Source organism: Acipenser ruthenus, chromosome 9 (assembly GCF_902713425.1).
Source record: "Acipenser ruthenus chromosome 9, fAciRut3.2 maternal haplotype, whole genome shotgun sequence".
NCBI lineage: Eukaryota > Metazoa > Chordata > Actinopteri > Acipenseriformes > Acipenseridae > Acipenser > Acipenser ruthenus.
The window spans coordinates 14,174,671-14,198,128 of NC_081197.1; the positions used below are offsets into that span (position 1 = coordinate 14,174,671).

General features: G+C 37.5%; 1 protein-coding gene across 3 annotated transcripts in view; it reads left to right on the forward strand.

Annotated features, from left to right (window-relative positions):
• LOC117972870 (beta-1,3-glucosyltransferase-like) overlaps positions 1-23,458 on the forward strand; it is a 63,252-nt gene that overhangs the window by 23,682 nt on the left and 16,112 nt on the right. For all 3 annotated transcript variants that reach the window (XR_009329545.1, XM_059030460.1, XM_059030461.1), the window contains exons 5-10: positions 4,836-4,912; positions 6,973-7,084; positions 9,021-9,157; positions 12,054-12,117; positions 18,938-19,069; positions 20,552-20,621. Coding sequence is in view for 2 of the 3 variants with exons in the window: in XM_059030460.1 (XP_058886443.1) it covers positions 4,836-4,912; positions 6,973-7,084; positions 9,021-9,157; positions 12,054-12,117; positions 18,938-19,069; positions 20,552-20,621 (592 nt within the window). In the remaining variant the exon portion in view is untranslated. The remainder of the gene's footprint in view (positions 1-4,835; positions 4,913-6,972; positions 7,085-9,020; positions 9,158-12,053; positions 12,118-18,937; positions 19,070-20,551; positions 20,622-23,458) is intronic.

The window sequence follows — 23,458 nt, forward strand, 5'->3', positions numbered from 1 at the left end:
AGAGTCTGGGTTTACCCAGTGGAGGTGGGTTGTCGAGGATATGTGGCACACTCTACAACCTAGTTTCTCGGAGGCATCGGATTCAGTGGCCAAGAGTTGCGTCGCACATTGAAGAACTTATCTGAAGCAGCAGAGAGGAGCAGCAACTGGCTGTGGTTGAGACAGAAAGATTCTGGTTGGGGATCTCAAGCACAATAGAAAGAAAGAAACGCTGATGTACGGTTAAGCTGGGTTGAGTTGAATGGGGGACGGAGGAGGGTGATGCTGGGATGCCAGAATCACCGTCTCACCCTCTTGAGGTGTCGTGGGCTAGTCGACATGCTCGCTTGAAGACCCCAGAGATGTACCCTACTTAGCTCAATCCAGACGGTTGCTGATGCGCTGTGGAGACCGCACTGTGGTTGATCACTGGAGCCAGCATTGCATCCATTGTGTGTGCTGATGCGCTGGGGAGGCAAAATAAGCTGAACCCTGGAGCCAGCATTAAACTTCAGCCATCAACAGCAGGCAGAAGGATATCTACATCATCAGATGGAAGGAAACGCAAATGGATGGAGACACAGATGGATCACATTAGTTTACTGTAAAGCTGCATCTTAGTTGGTGCTTATCTTGGCGAGAGCCGAGTTCAAATCGGCATGAAGTTTTAACATCTACTCTCATGTAATGGAAATCGGATACAAAAAAAAAAAACTATTTAGGAAAACTATTTTAAGGGTGTTGACAGTGCATGTTGTTGTGTCTGTTTGAAATAGACAATCTTAAATATTTGCCAATCAGTTATTGCTTAAAAGTTACCTTTTAATAGTTAGATGTTACTGTACTTTTATATAATAAAGCATGATAGGAATAATGTAGTTGTTGAACTCACCAGTAAGAGCCAGTGCTTCATGTGCTTAACTAAAAGAAACAGAAACAGCGGCTGTAAGGAATGAAGTACTTCAGTATTTACTAAATACTGTGTGTGTGCGTCTCATATCCAGAACACATATACTTTGCTCACGTGGGAAAAAAAACTTTTGAAAATACTTGTATGGTGCAATTAACATGGTACAAGCCATATTCAGAATCATCACTTGAGTGGTCATTGTTGCTGTTACAAGTGTTGGGTAATTAATTTTGTTAAGTGTTAGCATTCCGACAGAATCTTATTTTAAAGCAAACAGCTGTGAAGTATTCTTCATTATGTAATTGCCGTTTAGAGAATAACTTGACAGCATAATGAATGTACAGTGTAAGTATGCATGTTTTTTTCAGCTTATTTAAAAATATATATAACTCAGTTTTTACATTTTAATTGGTGTTTAATAAGTAAAAACCTTTGAGAATATTGGGCAGAATCATTTGATGACTCGTTTTGGGAAAGTGGAAGTGGCTATGACAGAATGTTCTTTTAGTGTACAGTAGAAGGGAAGACTGGCAATCACATTGTCTGAGAGAAGTAGTATAATGTATTCTATTCCCAAGATGGGTGGATTGGTAACACTTTAGTTTGAGATATGATATACAGTATGTGGTTCTATATGCAGTATGAATTGTGTACAAGTATTTACTGACATTGTAACCCTCTAAATGTACTAAACCACCGCAATGGTATTTATGACTTTTTTAGGGAATGCTTTGCAGCAGCAGTTTCTGTTTGTGGTTCAAGCGTAGATGAATATGCAATTCTGGGCATTCCAGCATACATTCGCAAAAAGGGGTGGAGATAATGCAAATGAGGGTTCTCAAATATTATAATGAGATGTACAAACGCTGCAGACAATTGCTACACTTACTTACAATTGCATCAATTTGTTAAGAACTTTTGAAAGCATGTCTTAAACAGTCGCAGTTGTTGCTAGCATTTCCTAGTCCGCTTTTTCTCGTGCATTGCCAGTTGTGCTCAATGCATTTGAGGCGAACAGCCAAATACCTATTTTTCCCTAAAGCAATGTGTACTTACAAGCCTTGAAGACAAATTTCTATAATAATAATAATAATCTTTATTTTATAAAGCACCTAAATGCACGCATCTCAAAGCGCTGTGCAAACACAAAAAAACACAGAGAACCATATATGCATACAGCATATTAAGAGTATACATAATATAAAAAGAAATTACACAAATCAAAAACCAAATCATGATAAAAATGCCTGAATGTAAAAGTGTGTCTTTAACTGTTTTTTAAAAGCATCAACGGTCTTACCATCCCTGATAGATTGAGGAAGGTTGTTCCAAAGTTTGGGCGCATAGTGGCAAAAAGCCCTATTGCCCATGGAGCGAAGCTTAGTCTTGGGTATTGCCAATAAAGCCGAGGATGAAGAACGTAGATTACGTACGGGTGTGTAATGTGTAAGCAATTCAGCAATGTAACATGGAGCTAAACTGTTCAGAGTCTTATAGATTAACAACAGGATTTTAAAATCTATCCTGCTCTCAACCGGCAACCAGTGCAAAGAAGCAAGAACTGGTGTAATATGGGCACCCAGTTTAGTGCCAGTTAAAATGCGAGCAGCGGAGTTCTGAATATATTGTAGCCTGCTAATAGCAGCCAATAGACTTAACACATGTGCCGCTAACCCCTTCAGCTCATTCTGAACCTCTGTATAGGAATAGGAAACTATTCTATTAATGTGCAGGTGGTTTGTAATTGTGCACAATTTAGCACTGACTAACTTAAGTAAAAAAGGACAGTATACATTTGGCTTATAGGCTAGTAATGATAATATGAATTAGTGGTATAATGCAAAATTTTCTTGCTGGTCCTTTTGAAATTCGTATTAACGAGAATTGACTGTCCTCCTGTAAGAATCATAACTTGTCAATGCGGCACCATGATCTATTTTGTGTTAATTGTCTAGGCTGCCGGTTAATACTAATAATAATTATATATATAAAAAAAAGCTAAATTAATTTAGTTTAAATTTAAAATAATCTTTTGTACAACAATGTGTACGATACAGTAGCATGATTTATTTTGTGTTACCATACCGGTTGCCTACAGGCTAATGTAAAAAGAAAGTGCGCTAGGTGTTCATTTGATTTTACTACTGTACTGTATACTGTATAGGCCTACTGTACAGATTTATATTTTTACATAATGTAATGTGTAGCGTACCCAAAACACATCAGTGTTATTTCAGCGCAATGATTTATACATTTAAAATACATTGAGCACTACAAATGTATGTGTGTGCCACTCAGCTACCGCTATTTCTTTGAACAATGTTGTACGACTCTCGCAGTATAGGTCTTGCTAAGAAGACACAACAAATATTTAAATTAGTATATTGCAACTCTTTTCATTAACATATTTTTTCTTCGTTCATACGACAAAATTTATACTTTGCGCGTGTCACAATGAAAATGCAAGTTGTGATATGTTTGCTCTGCGACTGGCTTATCTTAGTAAGTGTTACTGATTTATAGTTTATGATAAGAAGGTTATTTTGTTTATTAATTAAAATATTTCTGAGCTATTTATTTTTCTCCATAGGTAACTTAAATTGTAACAAAAGTATGTGAATCATTGGTATTTTAACGTTTTGTTTGGATGCCAGTGGCCTGCAGAAACTTCACAAAACTACTTTGGTTACAGGAAAGAAGCCAATGAAGAGGTGGGGACAAGTTTTCCTTCCAATGCAAATGACGCAGGAAGTACATGACACACAGAGATGTCTTTAACCCAGTGTAGTTCTAGATATTATGCTTTTTATAAACTACATGCTTGCTAAAACATGTGTTTCTTTCAAAACTGCACACATGAGACCTATATTATGAGTGGTTGTTTATGGTTCTGGAAAGATGTAATAAACCAATCAGTGTCCCTTAAGACACTCTCGCGATGAGAATGAATCAACACGTACCTGAAAGGCAGACACAGGCATTGAAATTTGCAAAGGATTTAAAACATTTTGTGTGACCTGAGACAGGCAAGCATTAATTACTTTCACAAAATAATTTGTTTTGTAAATGCATTATCTAAATGAATATTATTAAATTACATACTTCCTTTTGTTCATAGTACATCTTCTGTCTTTTACAGTGTATGTAAGACATACATAATTACAGGAAAGCATGTCAGAGACAAACAGAAAATTCATAAGTTATGGGCCCTCTTAAGAGACCACCTGTGTTAAGAGACCACTACTAGTCTCTTGAGTGGTCTCTAATACAGGTTTGACTGTATAGTTTATTGTAGTAATAGAATACAAACAGAGCAGCTAGTTCTGGTCTCAGTAGGATGGACACCTGAGCACTGCCACTGGGTTTCATCCCTCACGCACAAGGCATGCGCAGCATTTGAAGTACAAACAATTTCCATATATGGTTGTTAATAAGTAGTTTAATTTCTACATGTGTAGCTCTGATTAAATATGTTATTAAGCAGATAATATGCAGATAAGACGCAAATAGTATACCATGAGAATGGAAGACAGGACGGCATGGCTCCAGTTGTTTTCGTCCTTGCAGGATATGTCTTTGCCAGTGTTTTGGGGATTCTGTGAGGTTCTGTGGAGTTCTGTCTCTGCTTATCTTATGCTCCTGACATATACCCTTTATTGTGCAGTATACACTTTATAAAATAATCTTACACTGGACCATTTGTTTTCATTTCTGAAAAAAAGTGTTTGTAGGTGGGCCCTTTGCTACTGATGCTACCTTATAATCATCTGATTGAATATGACTGTCTTTTGATTGGCTGATTTCAGTATATACAGTGAGTGGGTAAAGGTTTATGACGTCACCAGCCTTGGACCCGTAGAGCAGTGTACGGCTTATAAATAAGCGAAACAAAAAGAAAAAAGCATTGAACTAATCTCTGACATGACCTTGTGATTTCTCTTTTTAGAACCTCCCGATTGTACTGCTTGTTCACAAGCTGTCAGAGAATGAAGCAGGATGGAGTATTCTTCCAATAATGCCTCGGTAAGTACTTCATGGCTGACAGATCTGAAGGAAAATCATTTCCATTATGGAGACAAAACCCCAAAAATACTTGCCTGGTTTTCAAAGTATTGTATCAGCTTCCACCAGTTAAAGAGGAACAGTGCCATTTTGTAATTACATTTAAATAAAACCATGTAGCCTTGGGAACCTTTGAATTCAGGTACGGAGTGATTTGGTTAAAGATTTCCTTTTTGTTGATGAGCTTTTAGAATTTGTGAAGTAGATAACACGCCACTGCATCATCCTGGATATGTTGAAAATGTGTTAGCTAATAAGCCTCCTCTACAGATGAAGTTAGTTTGTACTTTCAAAGATGGAAAGAAGCATAATTGTTATTCAAACACAGCAGCAGCTCAACATCCTAGTGTTCTAGTGGACTTTGTACTTGGGTCACTGCTTCAAAGCCAAGCCCTTGGCTGGTGTGGGAGTACTCTCTTTCAAGATGGGTGTCTAGAAAGTCGCTAGTGTTGCTACTGTATCAGGAATAGTTTGCACGAGGCAATTACTATAGCTGGCAATTTTCTATTGTACAGTATAAAAATATAAAATATATATAAGTATAAAAATAGCCAGCATTCTGCTACTGTGTTACAGTCATCGTGTGAAGATTAACTGCAAGGGAGATACAACAGAGTTTAAGGAACAACATAGGTACAGCAAGTGTTACCTTCACCTAAGGCACGGATACACTGAAGACTTTTTGTAAAAATATTTGTTTACAAACCTAGTTAATTTTAGTATAAACTATTATTTTACGCACTGCATTGCACTCACTCATAAAGAGTACTGGGCCAGATTGGCTTGCCAGATTCAAATCTGTAGTACTGTATTATTTTGAAGGAACATTTCAAAATATACAGAAATGAATCATAGGTCAGCTTCCAAATTGTGTCCCTTTATTCCTATTTCCAGTCTGAAAATACATTGTCTCATTAAACGGTGAAATCTCACATATATCTTTTTCAGAATGCAATTCCATTATGTTACAGTACATAAAACATAAACACTCAGAAATATCCCAAACCAGGAGAAATTACAAACCACTGCACCGATACACAGGACCTGCAAAAGCTCCAATTAATTGATTTTAAGAAAAAAAAAAAGATGTGTTCTCATTAATACAAAAAAATTAAATTGCATCTTATTAAACACTTTACATACTTGTGTTAATAAAACCAAAACAAATATAATGTAACATGGGCCACTTGATTAAATGTATATACTATTTGCAATGCAGCATAGTACTAATAAGTCTGATATTAAAATAATCAAGTCTCTGAAATTGTGCATTTATATAAAAACAGAAGAAATTCTGCTGCGTATAACAAGGGAGATGCATGTACCTGCAAAATATACTGAAATAATTATAAAAATCGTGTTCCTTTATTCTGATCAAGAAAGAAATATAATAAAGAACTGTGTACACATGGAAGCTCACTATTTAACAACCACAAAACAAGCACTTTGATAAAGTTTATTTTAGAAAAAAATGACCTCTCTAGAAGAAATTAGATTGTTGTTTCCAAGCAATAATTATTTATCATAGTTTAACAATATGTATGTATTTTCTTTTTAAAAAAAGTGCTTCTTTCCTATTCTCAGTCCTATTTCTCTATTCCATGTGATCAAGAGCTGAGAACAAATCGTGCAGGATGGTGTTTCTCCCAAGTAATGTAGCAGGCTACCACAATTATACAAATTATTGCCTGGGACTAGGATATTGGTGAAATCCATTTTTAAAAAAAACTTGTCTGCAACGCAAGCTTGAGCACAGCTGTGCTTCCAACCTACCATTGCCTACCATCGCTACCACCACTGGTTGGTTGCTGAAGTTACTTCTCATTATTTGGGTTTATCTTTTGTCTGGTTGAGCGATGTTCTACTTTTTTCTTTGGTTCTGTTTCTGATTGGCTGCACTAAAAGCAAAGTTGTGTGTGTGTGTGGTTGCTAATGTTGGGACTTGATTGTGCCTCATTTCACAAAATGTGCTTTTTACAAAGCCTTTTCGATTTTAATACAACTGTTCACATTTTTACCAGCTTTTCTGCTACCTATGGAAGAAATTCATCATGGATTTTCTTCTTAGAAGAGGAAACTACATTAAAGATTCCTAAACTTTTGGAGACCTTGAGTCGGTTTGACAAGGAGCAGGTACATTCAGAAGTTATCTTAAATGATTAACATAGATTTTCTTTCCTGTTTAAAATCCACATTTGTATGATTCTCTGTTGTCATTTCTGCTTTCATTATTAGTCTTTCAAACTTAACTATTTCAGAAAAAAAATATTCTGAAGTGAATTGGACTAATATAGTACCATTATACTTCCCCACCTCACTTTCGAAAAATAAGAATCAATTTTTGCTGGAATAGTTAGCATGGCAAATAATGATCAAAGCAGGAAAAAAGAAGCCTTCTGATCTCAAATTAGGATATTAACTGGTAATATATTAAACATGGCGAAGTTCTGCTCATGTAAACTGCCAAAGGGAACTTTGTTATTTTTTTCAGGAATCATTTCTTTAATCAGTAATCATTTCTTGGCAGCTGTTTAAAAACTTTGTCTTTTTTTCATTTGAAATGAAATCGGTTCCAGAGAAAATCTCACATACTATTTTGCCATATCCTGTATGTATTGAAACAAGTGCTGTTTTGTGGGGGAATACAGTATGGATGGACTACCTACTGGTTTAAATTAGTGTTAAGTCAAAACAGTTTTTATTTTGCATTTATTTTACTTTTCTTTTGTCTCTAATTGATCTTGTTCCTGTTTTAAGTACCAGTAGTATATCAGATATTGTATCATTTTAGGTTTACCTTTTTCTTACAATTTTTAGGATGTTTATGCTCATAAGTTCAGTGGTTCTGGCATGACGTGAGCCTGTAGAATCATACTTGCCTGTTCCTTTCGAGTACTTCCTGATTCCAAATAAATCATGGTGGCCTATATTATTATACACCACCAGTAGATACTACCTGCTGTTTTTCCAATCTGCATATAGCCTCTGCACCATAATACATACAGTATTTTGCACTAAAAAGAGGGTATATATTCACTATGAAACTGAAAAAATGTAAAAATGTTTTTTTGGTTTTCTTTCAAAACAAATGTTGAGCTACGTTGTAATTGCAATATGCCACTCCTGTTTGTGCACCGGTGTCCAAAGTTATAAACTGTACTGTTTGGTAGTACTAATTTCATTTGGCCAAAACTATGTACACCCACCCCTTGCTATATCGCCCCTCGCTATACTGCAGATTCGGATATATCACGGTCCTGGAGTTGGCTCCCCAATTTTGCTGTAACTGCATATGCCTTCGCTGCAATATACATAGGCACTTAGAATTACTTTTCGTTTTATTTCGTACATCACAAACAAAAATATATAAAACAATTAAAAACAAAGCATTAATATCATACTGTTATCATATACACATGCATTGCACAATAGCATAAAGCAAATTAAATATCTACTTGCTGAAGCAGTTTTTATTTTAGCCAACAAGGTGTTCACGTGTGGCAGCACTAGTAAAAGCCACAAGGCAGTGACGTCAGCTTCCTAGCAACAAGCTTCCTATGTTGGGAATGGATTCTTTTAATGCAGCGGGTTTGTGTATTTGAGAAAGGAGAGGAAGACTCATGAAATTAATTGAAGACTGAAGTTGATGAGAAGCAATTACCCGCCACTGTACGAATTAAAACCTGCTGCTTTTTATATACAAAAAATGAGAAAAAGCGGGTTGCATAGAGGATTTATATTGGACCCTGACGCCCCTGATAAAACGAGGGAGTGGTTGTACAGTATTTGTTAGCCTATTTGTTTTTCTATTTGTCTCTCGCTATATCGCGGCCCTCGATACATAGTGGATTTATATTGGACCCCGACACCCGTGATATATCGAGTGGGTGGTGGATTTAATTTGTCAGTACAACCAAAACCACATTCAACAAAAATCCAACTGGTTTCTGTCACTATAATATACCATCTTATGTGACTACACATTTAGATTTCAAGTATAACACAAAATCTGCAACCAGAAAATGTTACTGGTCATTGGATAATTAAAAGGTGTTTTTTTTCAATGTAGGAGTGGTTTCTGGGGAAACCATTACATGATGATGAATCTACAATCATTCACCACTACGCCTTTGCTGACAACCCTACTGTTTTTAAGTACCCTGATTTTGCAGCTGGGTGGGCCCTGAGCATGCCACTCATAAACAGGTAGGGATGTAAATACCATCAACTAGATAGAAATGAGATAATTTTAGAAGGATGAAGGTTGTAAAATATCTGAATATCTTTGTTTTGTTTTTTTGGTATGTCGCTCATAAAAATGAAATTATTCTACATGACCATTCACCAATGGAAATGGAATGGGAACTATCAATTAGCATCCAGTCATTAATAACACTATTATCAAAATTATTTAATGTCAGAAACAATTCCCTCAATTTCAAGTGTTAGTGTGGGTTTACTTTATTACAGCTGTCTAAACATAATGGCTTTGCAGCATGCGCATTAGTGTTGTAAAATTTTTATTGTAGATCCAGGGCAACAGTGGAAAGATTCACCAAAGCTCTTTGTTGTAGTGAGTTAGAAGTGTGTGGACCTTTTCAGTTTTACCCTCCTGCATTTAGTAAAGATAATTCAGATGTTCCCCATTTTAAAATGACACTTCAGTTAGGCAATTAGATTAGTGAAATGTAGTGCAATCCCATAATGCAAACTTGTTTAGCAGGAACAGTGTTGCTTTCCAAGTGTGTTGAGTGTATTTGCATTTAGATTACAATTTAGAATGTACTCTTTAATGTTTATATGTGCATGCATCCAAGTAAAATATTAACTTATGTCCCATGGGCTTTTCTGGGGCTAACTAAAATATGAAAGCTTAATTGAGTGAGTTTCTTAATCCCTTTGGCTCCAGTCATTGCTTGGTACTCATCAGATTTTGATTCACGTTCTGAGCTGATATGCTCTTCAGCGTTGGAATTTTCTTCCCACCATAATTAAGGGTAATTAGTGTAACCTTATATTTAAGGTTCAGACAAAGACTTGTTTTTTTTATTTGCCTTTGTTTAAATGTTACAGAATATAACAACCTGTTTACTGGGGTTGTTTTGTTAAACATGGGAGAGGTGTGATCAGTTTCCTGTTGGGTGGAAAAACACTCCCACTGCTCAGCACATATACAGTAAACTCACACAACACAATTTTGTGTGCATGCCCTTCCTTTACCTTGATTGCACATGTGCTAACCAGGGTATGTACGCCTCTGGTGTCATCAGATGTGTAATAACAAATGTCAAATTAAATACATTTGCATTATGTGCCAAATGCTTTTAAGACAGTAATTACATAGTGACAGGTATAATATGAGCTTGTTGTGAAAACGGCACCACTATAACTGCTCAAATCAAAGAAACCAATTAAAAGTTGGTTGGATTGTCTTTATACTCCAAAATGTTTCTGAAACAATAACACTTAAAATTAATAATAAAACAGCTCTCTGATTCAGATGGCTGAGTTGTTTATTTCTTGTTTCGTAACTTTTATTGGTTACATTTTTCTTTTTGGAATAAAGATCTTTAAGAATCTAACATGTGTGCAATGTATGCTTGAATTACACTCAATAAACATAAAATAAGTAATTACCTTCTGTGTTCTTTTGGGAGAAGCTGTTTTTTGGTGGAGTGCTGGGGTGTTTAATTTGTGTTTCTCTGTTAAGATACAAAATAGTTACATCAGGGTTGTTTTACTAAATAAAGAATCAGATTTACAAAGTATTTTTTCTAAATTATAAAACATAGATTTCTGTATGCAGTTTATTTGTTATGTAACATTTTATACAAATCTTTCAGTGGAGCAAAATCCTAAAATCGAAGTAGTATTTCAGGATACGCATTGAGTCATTATATATCACTTCAGGCAATTTCCATGTTTTTTCTGCTTGGTTGTTACTGAAGTGTGGCTTCCTGTAGATATTTTCCACTTCAGTTTTCAGTTGTTGCATTACATGTTTAAAAAAAGAAGACAGATGAGATTGCTTCCACTTCCATGTATACACAGCTAGGCAGTAATCAGCAGAAGAGTTTGTGTCTTACTTTTTTTTTTTTTTATTACCGTAGTGGTCAAATAAGGACCCTGGTTTTTACCTTAAAATCGACAAAGAATAAACTGATATCCACTCTTTATATCTCATAATAATTGTGTGAGGTCGCCATTGAGATTAGCTTGAGATTGTTCAGGATCCTTATTAGTTCATTCTCATCTCCAGAATGTGAGGTAAAGAATAACATTTTCTTATCATTGCTTGATTTGATGCCTGACACAAACTGGAAGGCATCAGATCAAGCGATGATAAAGAAATTGTCTAATTAGCAAGAACTAATTGGCAAGAAGTCATGCATATATTTTGAGCCTTAAAATATATATTTTTTGTCTTTTTCTTTAAACCTTCATTAGAGTTCCCAGATATTTTGCCCCATGTTTCCTTCCAAGTTATTTAGAATGTCTAATTACGCTCCTTCACCACAGCAATTTCTCACAACAGCTCAGAACTGAATGTCAGTGAGTGTTGTCTGATCCCTCGACCAAGCCAATTGCCTATATTCAGAAGCTCGAGAATGGATTATGTGTTTCACATACCCCAATTAGCTGTAGTCTTAGACTACCCTACCTAAATTAATAAGATTAGTGCTAATCGGGGTCTGTGAAACCAGCCATAACTGAATGAGTTTGGTAGACCCACTCCTGCTTCTTTTTGACTGTCAACTGAGTCAATCATATATGTGAACAGTTAAAACGGATCTACTTGTTATACAATAGTGTTGTAAGTATAGACAAACACTCCTACTGTATAACAAAAAAAAGAAATAATTAATATAATCGTCTCTGTTGGCAGCCCACACATATTGATATGCCCATCTCATGAAGGCCCAGTAGCCTTTGCATAATTTTTGTAGGCATTTTCTTTTTTTTTTTTTTTTTTACTTAGCCCACACTATAATAACATCTTAGATCGTTTATGTTATTGAGCACATATTGAACTGTAGCTGTATGGAGTGTTTTTACATTATTATTTCAAGCATTGTCTATAATTGAAGTCTTAATTTTGCAGGCTTGCAAAGAAAGTGAAAGATGAACCACTTAAATCAGATTTTACCATTGACTTGAAACATGAGGTAAGTAAACCAATATTCAGACAATGTGCTGGTGTTGGATTATTCCTTTGAACTGAAAACCACTCTACACTATTTTCTTCTGTCATTTCTATTACTGGTCTTTCTATTCCATATACTTAACGGAAAACTGACAAAAATTGAAAAATTTGATATTTTCAAAATCTAACACGAAAACCCAAGATTAGATTTAAGCTATATAAGCATGATTTTAACTTCAGAGCAAGCCATGGGGAAGAGCCATACCTCTTCAGAAAAACACTCAGCTATCGCTGCATTTCATAAGGAAGGTTTTAGCAGTCATCAGATAGCCAACAAAGATTTTGCCAGCCAAAGTGCAGTATCTGGGGTCATCCAGAAATATAAGAAGACAGGAAGCTGTAAAGGTGCCCCCAGATCTGGATGCCCACAAATCAGCACTGTATGCCAGGATCAACACCTATGCCATTCAAGTTTGAGATAGGATGGCCAGTAGTGTCCACTTACTGTGGCGTCCGTGTGCACCGTGAGAAGGTGTCTCTTGGAGAATGATCTGGTGTCAGGGAGGCCTGCTAAGAAACTCCTGAGCAAGAAAAACATTTGCGGTCGCCTGAACTTTTGTCACACAAAGCTGATTGGGCCAAAGTACTTTTCTCTGACGAGTTCCCCTTCAGCTGTTTTGGAAACCGAGGTGGATTAAGAGTCAGAAGGCGCAAAGGAGAAAGATACAAGCCAGAGTGTACCGTCCCAATGACGAAGCATCTGGAAACTGTCCATATCTGGGGATGCTTTCCTGCCAAAGGCACAGGATCCCTACACGTTCAACCCAAGGGGACAGCGATGAACAAGGACTGGCACCTGAAAACCATCCAAGACCACTGTCACCCTCTACGGCTCAGAACCATTTCTAAAAGGCAATTTCTACTTCCAAAGTGACGGAGCCCCTTGCCATCAAGCCAAGTGAAGAACTGGTTAGAAGACAGCAGTACCACGCCACTTCAATTCAGATGGATATCAATCATAGTGAGATTGTTTGTTTGGGGTATGATAGGACAGGAAATCAGGAAAAGTCAACCATGCAACCGAAACAAACTGGAATCAAGTGTAAAGGCTGCATGGAGGAATCTAAAGGATAAGTCAACCCTTCAGCACCTCACCGAGTCCATGCCTGAGAGGATTACGGAAGTCTTAAAACACAATGGAATGCACTGCAAATATTAAGTACTACTATTATGGCTTCCGGTAGACTTTTGCGATGTAATTTTGTAGTTTCTTTGGTTTCATGATGTTAAGTAAAAGATCTAAATTATGTTCATATCATTTTTTTTCTTCTTCAAATTATGTCTCAATCCTAAAATTCTAGGGGGATGCAAAACTTTTGGCCATAGCTGTAGTGTGTAGTACTCCAGCACATCATATATTGAGCATGTGATGACAGTCAGTTGAAAAGTTTTTTCTGCCTGCAGTTAACTCTAATTAGATATTCATTGCATTACCAGTAATAATAGAAAAAAAAGATCCAAATTAGGTTAGACATTAAAATCAGGGGAAATTACTTTGTAAATGAGTATAAATGACAAGCGGATTGTGTTTTTAAAAGGCAAGACAAAAATTCATGCAAATATTAATATGAATTTTACCCTTAGTGTTTTGGTCACATTTCTAATTAGAAGGGACCTATTAGAACACTTGAGGTAATTAAACTGAGTTCAGAATCCTGCTACACAGAAAATTGCATTGCCACTTTACAACCTAGCTGTAGATAGTTTTAATTAAAAGCTGCATATTGACAGGTTGTGCTGAAATCTGACCTTGTAGATATTAAACTGAGATTTTCATCATTTTAATATGAGCATATATAACAGGGGGTTAAAAGGTTAGTTAAAACTATAGTACAGTAGAACCTCAGAGTTACGAACCCCTTGGGAATGGAGGTTGTTCGTAACTCTGAAAATGTGTTTTTAATGGTTTTAATAAATGTGTACACCTGCTATCCACACCCTCAATCTGGAGAATAATGCAAGGATACAGCACAGTAATGCACCACTCATATTGTTATGGTTCTAAAGTCTTTCAAACAGTACTATAAATGGAAAAAGGTTAAATTGAAGTTACTATTGAAATCGTAACTGTAGCGAAAACACAGGTTTAAACGTCCAGGAAAACCTGGGTTAACATTGTGCTTGTTTTAAACAAAATGCATTCCTGCAGCTTGCTCAGTCATTCAGCCTCCTTTGGCTTGAAAAGTAAAATTGGCTTGGAAAAAGTAAAAGAATAGCCGGCACCCAATGCAAACCATGATCTTAATAGGACTGTTACAGGAAACTAATGGATGTTGCAAAATAAATGCTATGTATAGTTTTATTTTGACAAGTTAATTGTTTAGATATATTTCTTGAAAACTTCCTCTTCTGTATGTCTGTTTTTAGGAAGTATATGAATATTATTTTGCAATGAAAGAGTCCTTATAAAAGTTAAGGACTGATGGGGGAAATTCAGGACTATTTTGACGTGACTAGGGCTAGGGCTCTGGACTCTGGTTAGGGCTCTGGACTCTTGACCGGAGGGTTGTGGGTTCAATCCCTGGTATGGGACACTGCTGCTGTACCCTTGAGCAAGGTACTTTACCTAAATTGCTCCAGTTAAAACCCAACTGTATAAATGGATAATTATATGTAAAAATAATGTGATATCTTGTAACAATTGTAAGTCGCCCTGGATAAAGGCGTCTGCTAAGAAATAAATAATAATAATAATAATAGGCTGCCAAACATTTTCATGATACAGAGATTGTACACAGATGACAATATTTGTTTGTTCAATACAGCCTGCCAGTCTGCTTGGCTTGTTTTATTTTAATGCCCTGTTCAGTTTTCAGAAGCATCTTCCTTTTTTCTTTCTCAATTATAATTTGCAGATGCTTACTTTATCCCCTGGCACTGGTAACTCTAAGCCTCAGTCTCAGGCCCAGTCTCTAAGAAGTGAACAATTCAGCACATCAAAAGTAAACGTCGCCACTGAATATGATAAAAGCTAGCAACAGTTAAAATAAATCCTTTGTTCTTTTGGTAATAAATGATTGAATACACATATAAAAGGAATATTTACATTTCAATACCGATAGAAATATATATTTTTTCAGGCAGATGGGTAGAAAGATACAAGCACAATTAATTGGGCTAAGACACTAAGAGAGAATGATGAGAAATAAAGAGATAAGCCTCTCCATGCAAACTGATTAAGAAACATACCCCATTGTGTTTTTTGAAAAGTCCCTTTTTGATCGGCAGTACAAATTTCAATTTAAAGGAAAATAAAAACTTTTTGCACATCTCTAATTTGTACCTTTTGTACCTCAAAATAAATGTTTATTGCATGGAATATATTTAGATGTATTTTATTAGTTGGAGCACTGTTTTTTTTCAGCCTTTAGAAACCTTTGTCGCTTTTCACAAATTAATTCCCTGGGCCATATAGAGAAAAGGACTGTAAGCTTCAAATCACAGACGTGTTTTTTATCAAATTCACAGCTTCCTTCCCTTTAAAAAGAAAAAAAAGAAAAAATACCAGAAGTGCACTACAATTACACTACAAGTACTGTACGTATATTAAGAATTACTAACTACAGCGATAACATAAAGGGTTAGTTCCCTTTCAAGAATGAAATTTAACCGTTACCGCATGGGTATTTACCTCCTAAAGACCCAAAACCTGAATAAGATATACCGAAGCTGCTCAGCGAGCCTGTGGCACAGTCATGCCCCGCCCATGAGGGTACAAGAGGACTGCGCTCACAGATCTCAGCACCATTGTTCCTTTCAAGAATTCTAACAAGAAGGCTTCCCTCAGTCTCGTGTTTGGTACCTACTGAGTGGTTTTGCCAGTGGCTTGTACAGGTGGACATCCCTGTACATTGCCACCTGCGGTGACTGTGAAGCAGTAGACACATACCGTACTGGTACCTAGGTCACCGACCCGCTCTGCTCCCAACTTGGTACCAAACCGGGACTTCACCGGTCCCAGCACCATCCCGGTGCCAACCCGGATTGTACCCATACCGACCTGGTGCTAAAGTTACCAACCTGGTTCCAACCCGGTACTGTATCGTACCGAACCAACCAGGTGCTAAAGTGACCAAAACGACCTGGTACCGACACGGTACCATCCTGGTTCCGACACGGTACCAGTCTGGTGCTACAGTCACCGAAACGGTACTGACACGGTCCTACACAGTGCAAAAACCACCGAACCAGTACTGAATCAGCCTGATGCCAACCAAGTTCCAAACCAGTACCGCACCAGTACTGAACCTGTACCGACCCGTTGTGAAATACACCAAAACTGTACAGAACCAACCCGATACCTTCCAGGTACTGATCCAGTTCCACTTCACTACCAACCGGTGCTCAAGTCACCGGTCCGATACCAAACCAGTCCCGCTCGGGTCTTGACCAGCCCGGTTGATATCTATAGGCACATTGAGGCAGCAACTGTACAGCTGTATACTGTACACTGCATTGCATGCTTCTTGCATCATGCCTGGGTTTCATCGCTGTGAGACATGCAAGGCCAGTCTGCCTATTGAAGACAAGCACAGCAGATGCTCTTCCTGCCTGGGGCCAGAGCACGCCAAGGAGGCACTAGCTAATCTCAGCTTCTGCAAGTTTTGTGCACCTTTCTCCAGGCACATGCTTGAGAAGCGGCTGTCCCGCATCTCTACGCAGCGATCTTCCCCATCACCCTCTGTTAGAGTGGTGGCTGCACCCTCACCCCATGGTTCTGTGCCAAGGGAGAGTGGACGACGCAGCCAGGAAAGTAGCCCAGGCAGATGGCTGTCCTCACGGTCGTCCTCATCCTCTTCTGCTTCTCCTATAGGAAGAAGAAGAGTCGCTGTTCCAAGCAGACTCGGAGCAACTGGAAAAGCTCTGGACAGCTGTTTCCCACCAAAGGTGAGGTTTACAGATGCTGTCTGAACAGGTGTGTCCTGAGGAGGCGCCGGAAGGTGGTCAGGGACTGAGCAGTCCCGATATCCATGGTTAGGTCGTTCCACCGCTGAGGGGCAAGGGTGGAGAATGAGCTGGCTCTGGAAACGGGGGATGGCACCAGGGGCATGGCAACTTTGTGTGCTTGTTCCAGGGTGCATCTGTCAAGGACATACGCAATGCAGTGGTGTGGGCTACTCCTATTCCTTCACTAGGTTCAACAGGCTGAATGTCGTGGTCTTCAAAACCCTGGCTTTGGAACTAGAGTGTTAAGGATGGCTTTCCAGTCGACCCTTACAACACAGGCATAGAGGTGAGTTTCTCCCTCCATTTTTCACCCTGACTACCTGTTACTGGGGTTCCGTATGGTAAAGCACAAGGCAGCCTCTCGGCTTATCCTTGTAGCATTCCTGTCGTTCTACAATCTTACTCTTGCGACGGCTTTGGTACACTCACCCATACGGTAATGGTTACATTTTGTACTTGAAAGGGAACGTTAGGTTATCATAACCCTGGTTCCCTGAAATAGAAATGTAACCATGATTGCAGCATGCTTGAAGGAAAAGTGACGGTGAGATCTGTGAGCGCAGTCCTCTTGTACCCTCGAGGGCGGGGCATGACTGCGCCACAGGTTCACTGAGCAGCTTGGATATATTATTCAGGTTTCGGGTCTCTAGGAGGTAATGGTTACATTTCTATTTCAGGGAACAAGGGTTATGATAATTATGATAATTCTATACAATGTTTTGCTTTAACCTCCCTCATCAAGCACCATCATTCATTTGTTCACAACAAGTCTATTATATATATAGGTCAGGTCATGCCCTTGGGTACAAGCAGTACCAGTACATTGGTTTATTTTTGTATTGTGTTCTGTTTCTTCACCTATCTCCACAGTGACCTGAATGTATTCACACCTGCTGCTCCCATTCTCTTTTCTCTAAGTCATCTTTCATTCGCTTTAACTGTCTCTTTTTCTTTGGCTCATTGTTAGAGGGTGTGTGGGTGGTTCACTGACAACATGGGAGCCAGAAAGTGTCTTTGAGACGCCACGCAGGTGCACTGGATTTCTTCTACACACAAGTTCTGTTAACAGGATACCAGCAATGGTAATCGTGGATACCCTTAGGGTTGCTACCAGCAATAGTATCCTCCTGAGGTACTGTATGTGCCGAAATAAGGAGAAATCAAAACAGAAAAAAAGTGCTGCTATACGCAGGGTCTCGCCACCTCCGCTAACCTGCAAGTCACGAGATCCAAGGATGTTCTCCTGTTCCCTCAATACTTTATTAAAGTGCCAAGATTCCCTCTGAGCTACACTAAATAACGCCCCAGGGACTGTACTTCACCAGTAGGGGTATGTAAACAAACTTAAACGGTGCGGCTGCCTTCTTCAGCCGTCTCTGCTGCCTTTTCTTGTAACAGGAACAGGCAGACAGTCTTGTCTTTTACTCAGAGTAGCCGATAGCCAGCACAGAGCACGCACTTCTGCATTCATTCAATCTCAGGGCATTGTATTTCTGCTTTTTGTCCAATCCTGCTTATTCATCCCACCCTCAATGTATCCTTTACTTGCTGCACTTCATTCACCCAAGAATATATTTTTTTGTGTATGAAAATCCTTGACAAACTGGCCATACAGGCAGAACCTTGAATTTACTGTTATAAAACCATGGTGAAATGTCTCATATAGTGACTTGGAAAACAACAATGACTGACCATTTAGTTTCTGACTTAACTTAGCTTTAAATATCCTAAAATTAAAGCATAAGAAACATACCTGTACAGTTATTGGTAGTGTTGTATCCCTGGAACACACATGCTGATGTACACTGTGTGTAAATGTGTCCTCCTTGTTTCAGATTGCACTTTATATCTGGGAGAATGGAAACGGTCCTTCCCTAACTCCAGTGCAAGAACTGTGCACCAAAGAAGAAGGTTCTCCTGCTGCAAAAGACTGTGCGACTACATTGAAAACATACCTCTCTTTCTGTGTAGGTATTCTGACATGGACCTTGTACAGTGAGAGTAGTTGTTCTATATATCACATCTTAAGATATTTCTACATCCAGAAGAGGGTTCCACATTAACAAAATGTTGAAGTTAGATTTTTAGAATGAACAATACTATTTTCTTTTATCGATAGAGGCCAATCAATAGTTTTGAATTTTGGAACAAGCAATGGTCAACACAATGGCACAATAAAAAAGCAATACTGACAGTTGTGTTTTATTTTATTTAATAATTATTTATTTGGAAACCCATGACAAGAATTAAACTAAATTTAAAACATTAATTTTATAGTTTCAAATGTCATTTTTAAAAATGACTCTTTCAGTCAATCTATATGGTTCTGTGTGCTGCTGTAGTATTAATTAAGAATCTCCTGTGAGGTTTCTGTGTCCACCGCCTCAGCAGAGTGAATTGTTAATTATAATAATAATAATAATAATAATTATTTATTTATTTATTTATTTATTTATTTATTTATTTATTAGCAGACACCCTTATCCAGGGCAACTTACAATTGTTACAAAATATCACAGTACAAAGTATTGCAATATCATAATGCAGTTATGAAAGTACTAGAAGATCAATTCAAGTAAGAGCAAAATAAAGAGCTGCGTTGTCCTCCGACACTGTAGCTCTGAGGTGGCAGTATGGTGAGCTTGCAGTGTGAAAAAGAAGTGGTCGGCTGATGGCACACGCTTTGGAGGATAGCGTGTATTCGTCTTCGCCTCCTGAGTCAGTGCGGGGGTGGTAGCGTTGAGCTGAGCTTAAAAATAATTGGCCATTGCAATTGGCGACCACTGGGGTTTAAGGTCTGTACTCTAAATCACTGATATAAAAATAAATCAAAGTGCTCTGCTTTTCTGTTCTGTACCACATCATGGATAATTATTGTGGTGTTACCTGTTTGACAATGTGGGCAATAATCCTTACACTATCAGTGCACTGGAGAGAACATTTTGAAAAGATTGTCAGGATGTTAACAATGAAAATGGAAATGACAGGTACGTTATTTAAACAGTTGTAACAACACGTGAGGACGTGTAACGCTATATTTTTTGGAACCCTGCTACTTTTTAAAATGAACTGGGGATGTTTGGTTTTTAATAATTTTGGGCCCTTTATGATTATTTCAACAACAGTAGTCTTTCGATCCACTGCTACTTAGAGTCCCTGAATATACTTTGTTTTCATCATCAGACATTGCAACGCCATTTACTGTACTCCCAAATCACACACATAATCCAGACATAATTGATTCACACACAGATGTTAGATACTGCTATTTTCCGACTAGGCAAGACTACAGTACATACAGTACCTTCTATTCCTCTGGCTCTGTAGTTCACTTCTGTATAATTCAGATAATTTCTTGGGTTGCTTTATATGTTCTTACTTGTAGATCATTTTGTAAGACCCCTAATAAGTTTCAATTTTGAATCAATGGTTTACCCTTAATGTTGTAGGGGGATCCTGTTGACAAAAAGGACATCTTCATTGCAGTGAAAACTTGCAGAAAATTCCACAAGGAAAGAAGTAAGTAGTTAATAATTTTGCACTTCGATATTAAGGTTAATTCAAACATTAAAAGCATGTGGTGCCTGGGGGGGGGGGGGGGGGTTGTTAGCAGATTTACTCCACTCCAGCTGCTCACTTTCTAAGTATCTTGGTGTCGCTGTAATGTCTACTTTTGGAATATGTTTGAATTATTTTAACAAGCCAGCTGTCTCACAACTACAATGGTACAACACATGTTATCCATTTACTACCATTGCAAAATGATTGGCTTGGGTATTATTTCTACCACCCATAGCTGTTCAGGGATACATGCAGTCCAAGTGGGGTAGAACAGGCAGCAAATGCCATGGCAGTGCTTGCACTAGGTGAGACACTTTTTTGTTATTTAGTTCTTCTTGGTAAGGAGTTGGTTCAAAGAATACTCTCTGTACCTTCAAAGTATGTATTTTTATGATTTTAATATTGATCTGAGTGGTTCTTATTGCAATTAATAAAATATTGTGTGTTTTGTAGTATTTATTTTTGTATTGTAAAGTCATTGTAAGATGCTTTCACCTGAGTTCAGGAGCTGCTCTTCAGTTCAGTTGCCAGACAAAGATATGGGTAATGTAAGCTCTACCAGATGGTAGATGCCCGCTGGAACATCACTGCATTAACTGTGAATGTAATAATGCTCCATTCACATATCTCACACTGTCTAAACCTATAAGCAGCTCTGCCAAATAGAACATTTTTTGTTAAATAAAGTTATTTATTTTATTTTTATGTGTGATTTTTATGAACATTTCCAAGACTATTTTCTAAAACCTTTCTCAGCTGAAGGGTACCCGACGAATTAGTTCAAGGTAAGTCGAGGTTTTAAAGTGTCGGGATGCATAACTTCAGTTGTGGTCCTACCACACGGTAGAGCCTTCATGGGCGGGCCCTATCGCTCAACTGTTTCAAATGGTATACTTTAGTAAGCTATATTGTTTTGGCCTTTACTATATAATACTATAGTAATAATTTCATTATGCCTGTGATCATCACAGAAGCATATATAAAAGAGAATGTAATTGTGATATGAAACTTAATGTGATACTAATAACATCCCTAACAAGGTGTCAAATTACACTGGAATATAAATATACGGAGTGTGACTTACTGCAGGTCAAAGAAAATGAGGCTAACAGAAAGGTGACTGATCAGCTCATTAAACGTAATGGTATAGGACAGCATTGATTTTCTTTCAGGTTGACAATCACGTCAAAGGTTCTTGTTGTCCCCACCACCGTAGCATTTCAATTGCCATCCAAAGGTTAAGGCGACTCATTTTGTTGTATGGAGCTTGATCAGGCAGATACTGTGGAGAACAACTCATCATTCACAATAGTAACATGGTCAAAAAGTTCTCAAAGATATTGGAAGTTCCACAGTAGGTTGACTTTGTCATTTTTTTTTAACTGAATGTAATCTGTTATGTTTGAAGGACTTTTGAGATATTTTCAACTGATACAAATAAAAGGTTTAGATAAGTAAAAAAGGTACCTTTTATATTCCAAGGTTCTAAAAATCAAACGGCATATGCAAATATTTCTTTCAGATATGTTAAACAGTTTGGCAGGCCCGTTTTTATTCATTTAAATTGTATTGTTTTTCTGTTAAAATAAATAAGCAACCATTTATAACTTCATCTACCATTTACATCCACTGAATTGACAAGTTGTTAGCAGTGTTAATACCATGTTCTGTAGTCTCATGTTGGTCGTGAACCACTGTAAATATTAAAAGAAAAACTCAGCCAGTATCACACATTAGCAATATCACAATTATACTTAACGCACTAACACAATGAGTTCACATGCTTCATAGAAAAACTATTTTTAAAAAGTGCCAAAAAACACACACAGACAAAGAAAAAATGAATTTTATTTTATTTATTTAGCAGTCACCTTTATCCAAGGCGACTTACAGAGACTAGGGTGTGTGAACTATGCATCCGCTGCAGAGTCACTTACAACAACGTCTCACTCGAAAGACGGAGCACAAGGAGGTTAAGTGACTTGCTCAGGGTCACACAATGAGTCAGTGGTTGAGGTGGGATTTGAACCAGGGACCTCCTGGTTACAAGCCCTTTTCTTTAACCACTGGACCACACACCATTATTGTTATATGTTTTAATATAACAAGAGCTTACTCCTGTATGCCTACAAGAGGCATTTAGGTAGTGCCATAATGAAAGCTACTTTGCTTTGCTTTCGCTTTGCCTTGTTTTCTACTGTCTACTTTCACACTGAAGTACCATGTTTTTACCAGCATTAGATATGTTATTTACACCTGTGAACACTTTGTACTCTTGAATTAATCTTTATCATAGTTAAAGATATCTCTTTTAAACCATATAACACTGGAGAAGATTGTGCTATTGCAATTTATATAATTTAATTAACTGCATACACCCTCCTACATTTGAACAATTTACACAATGTAATTCTATATACTAGGGATGTGCTTTTGGTATATTTTTTATGAATGTTTAAATGCTATGCAGGTGTCAGCATTTAAACGTTTTAAACCAGTGGTGCATAACTTGGTCCTATATTATATATATATATATATATATATATATATATATATATATATATATATATATATATATATATATATATATATATATATATATATTGTAACACGATTGCCACTCACACGGGTTCGTGCCCCTTTAAAAATACGACCCAGCACACAGAAATGGATTTTCTTGCGCGGTTGCGCTAATTTTTTAATAAAGACAAAAATAAAACAAATACACAAAATAAACACCTAGCTCCTCTTGGAGCACTTACTGAACAGGTATTTCCCTCACTAACTTGCAGGAC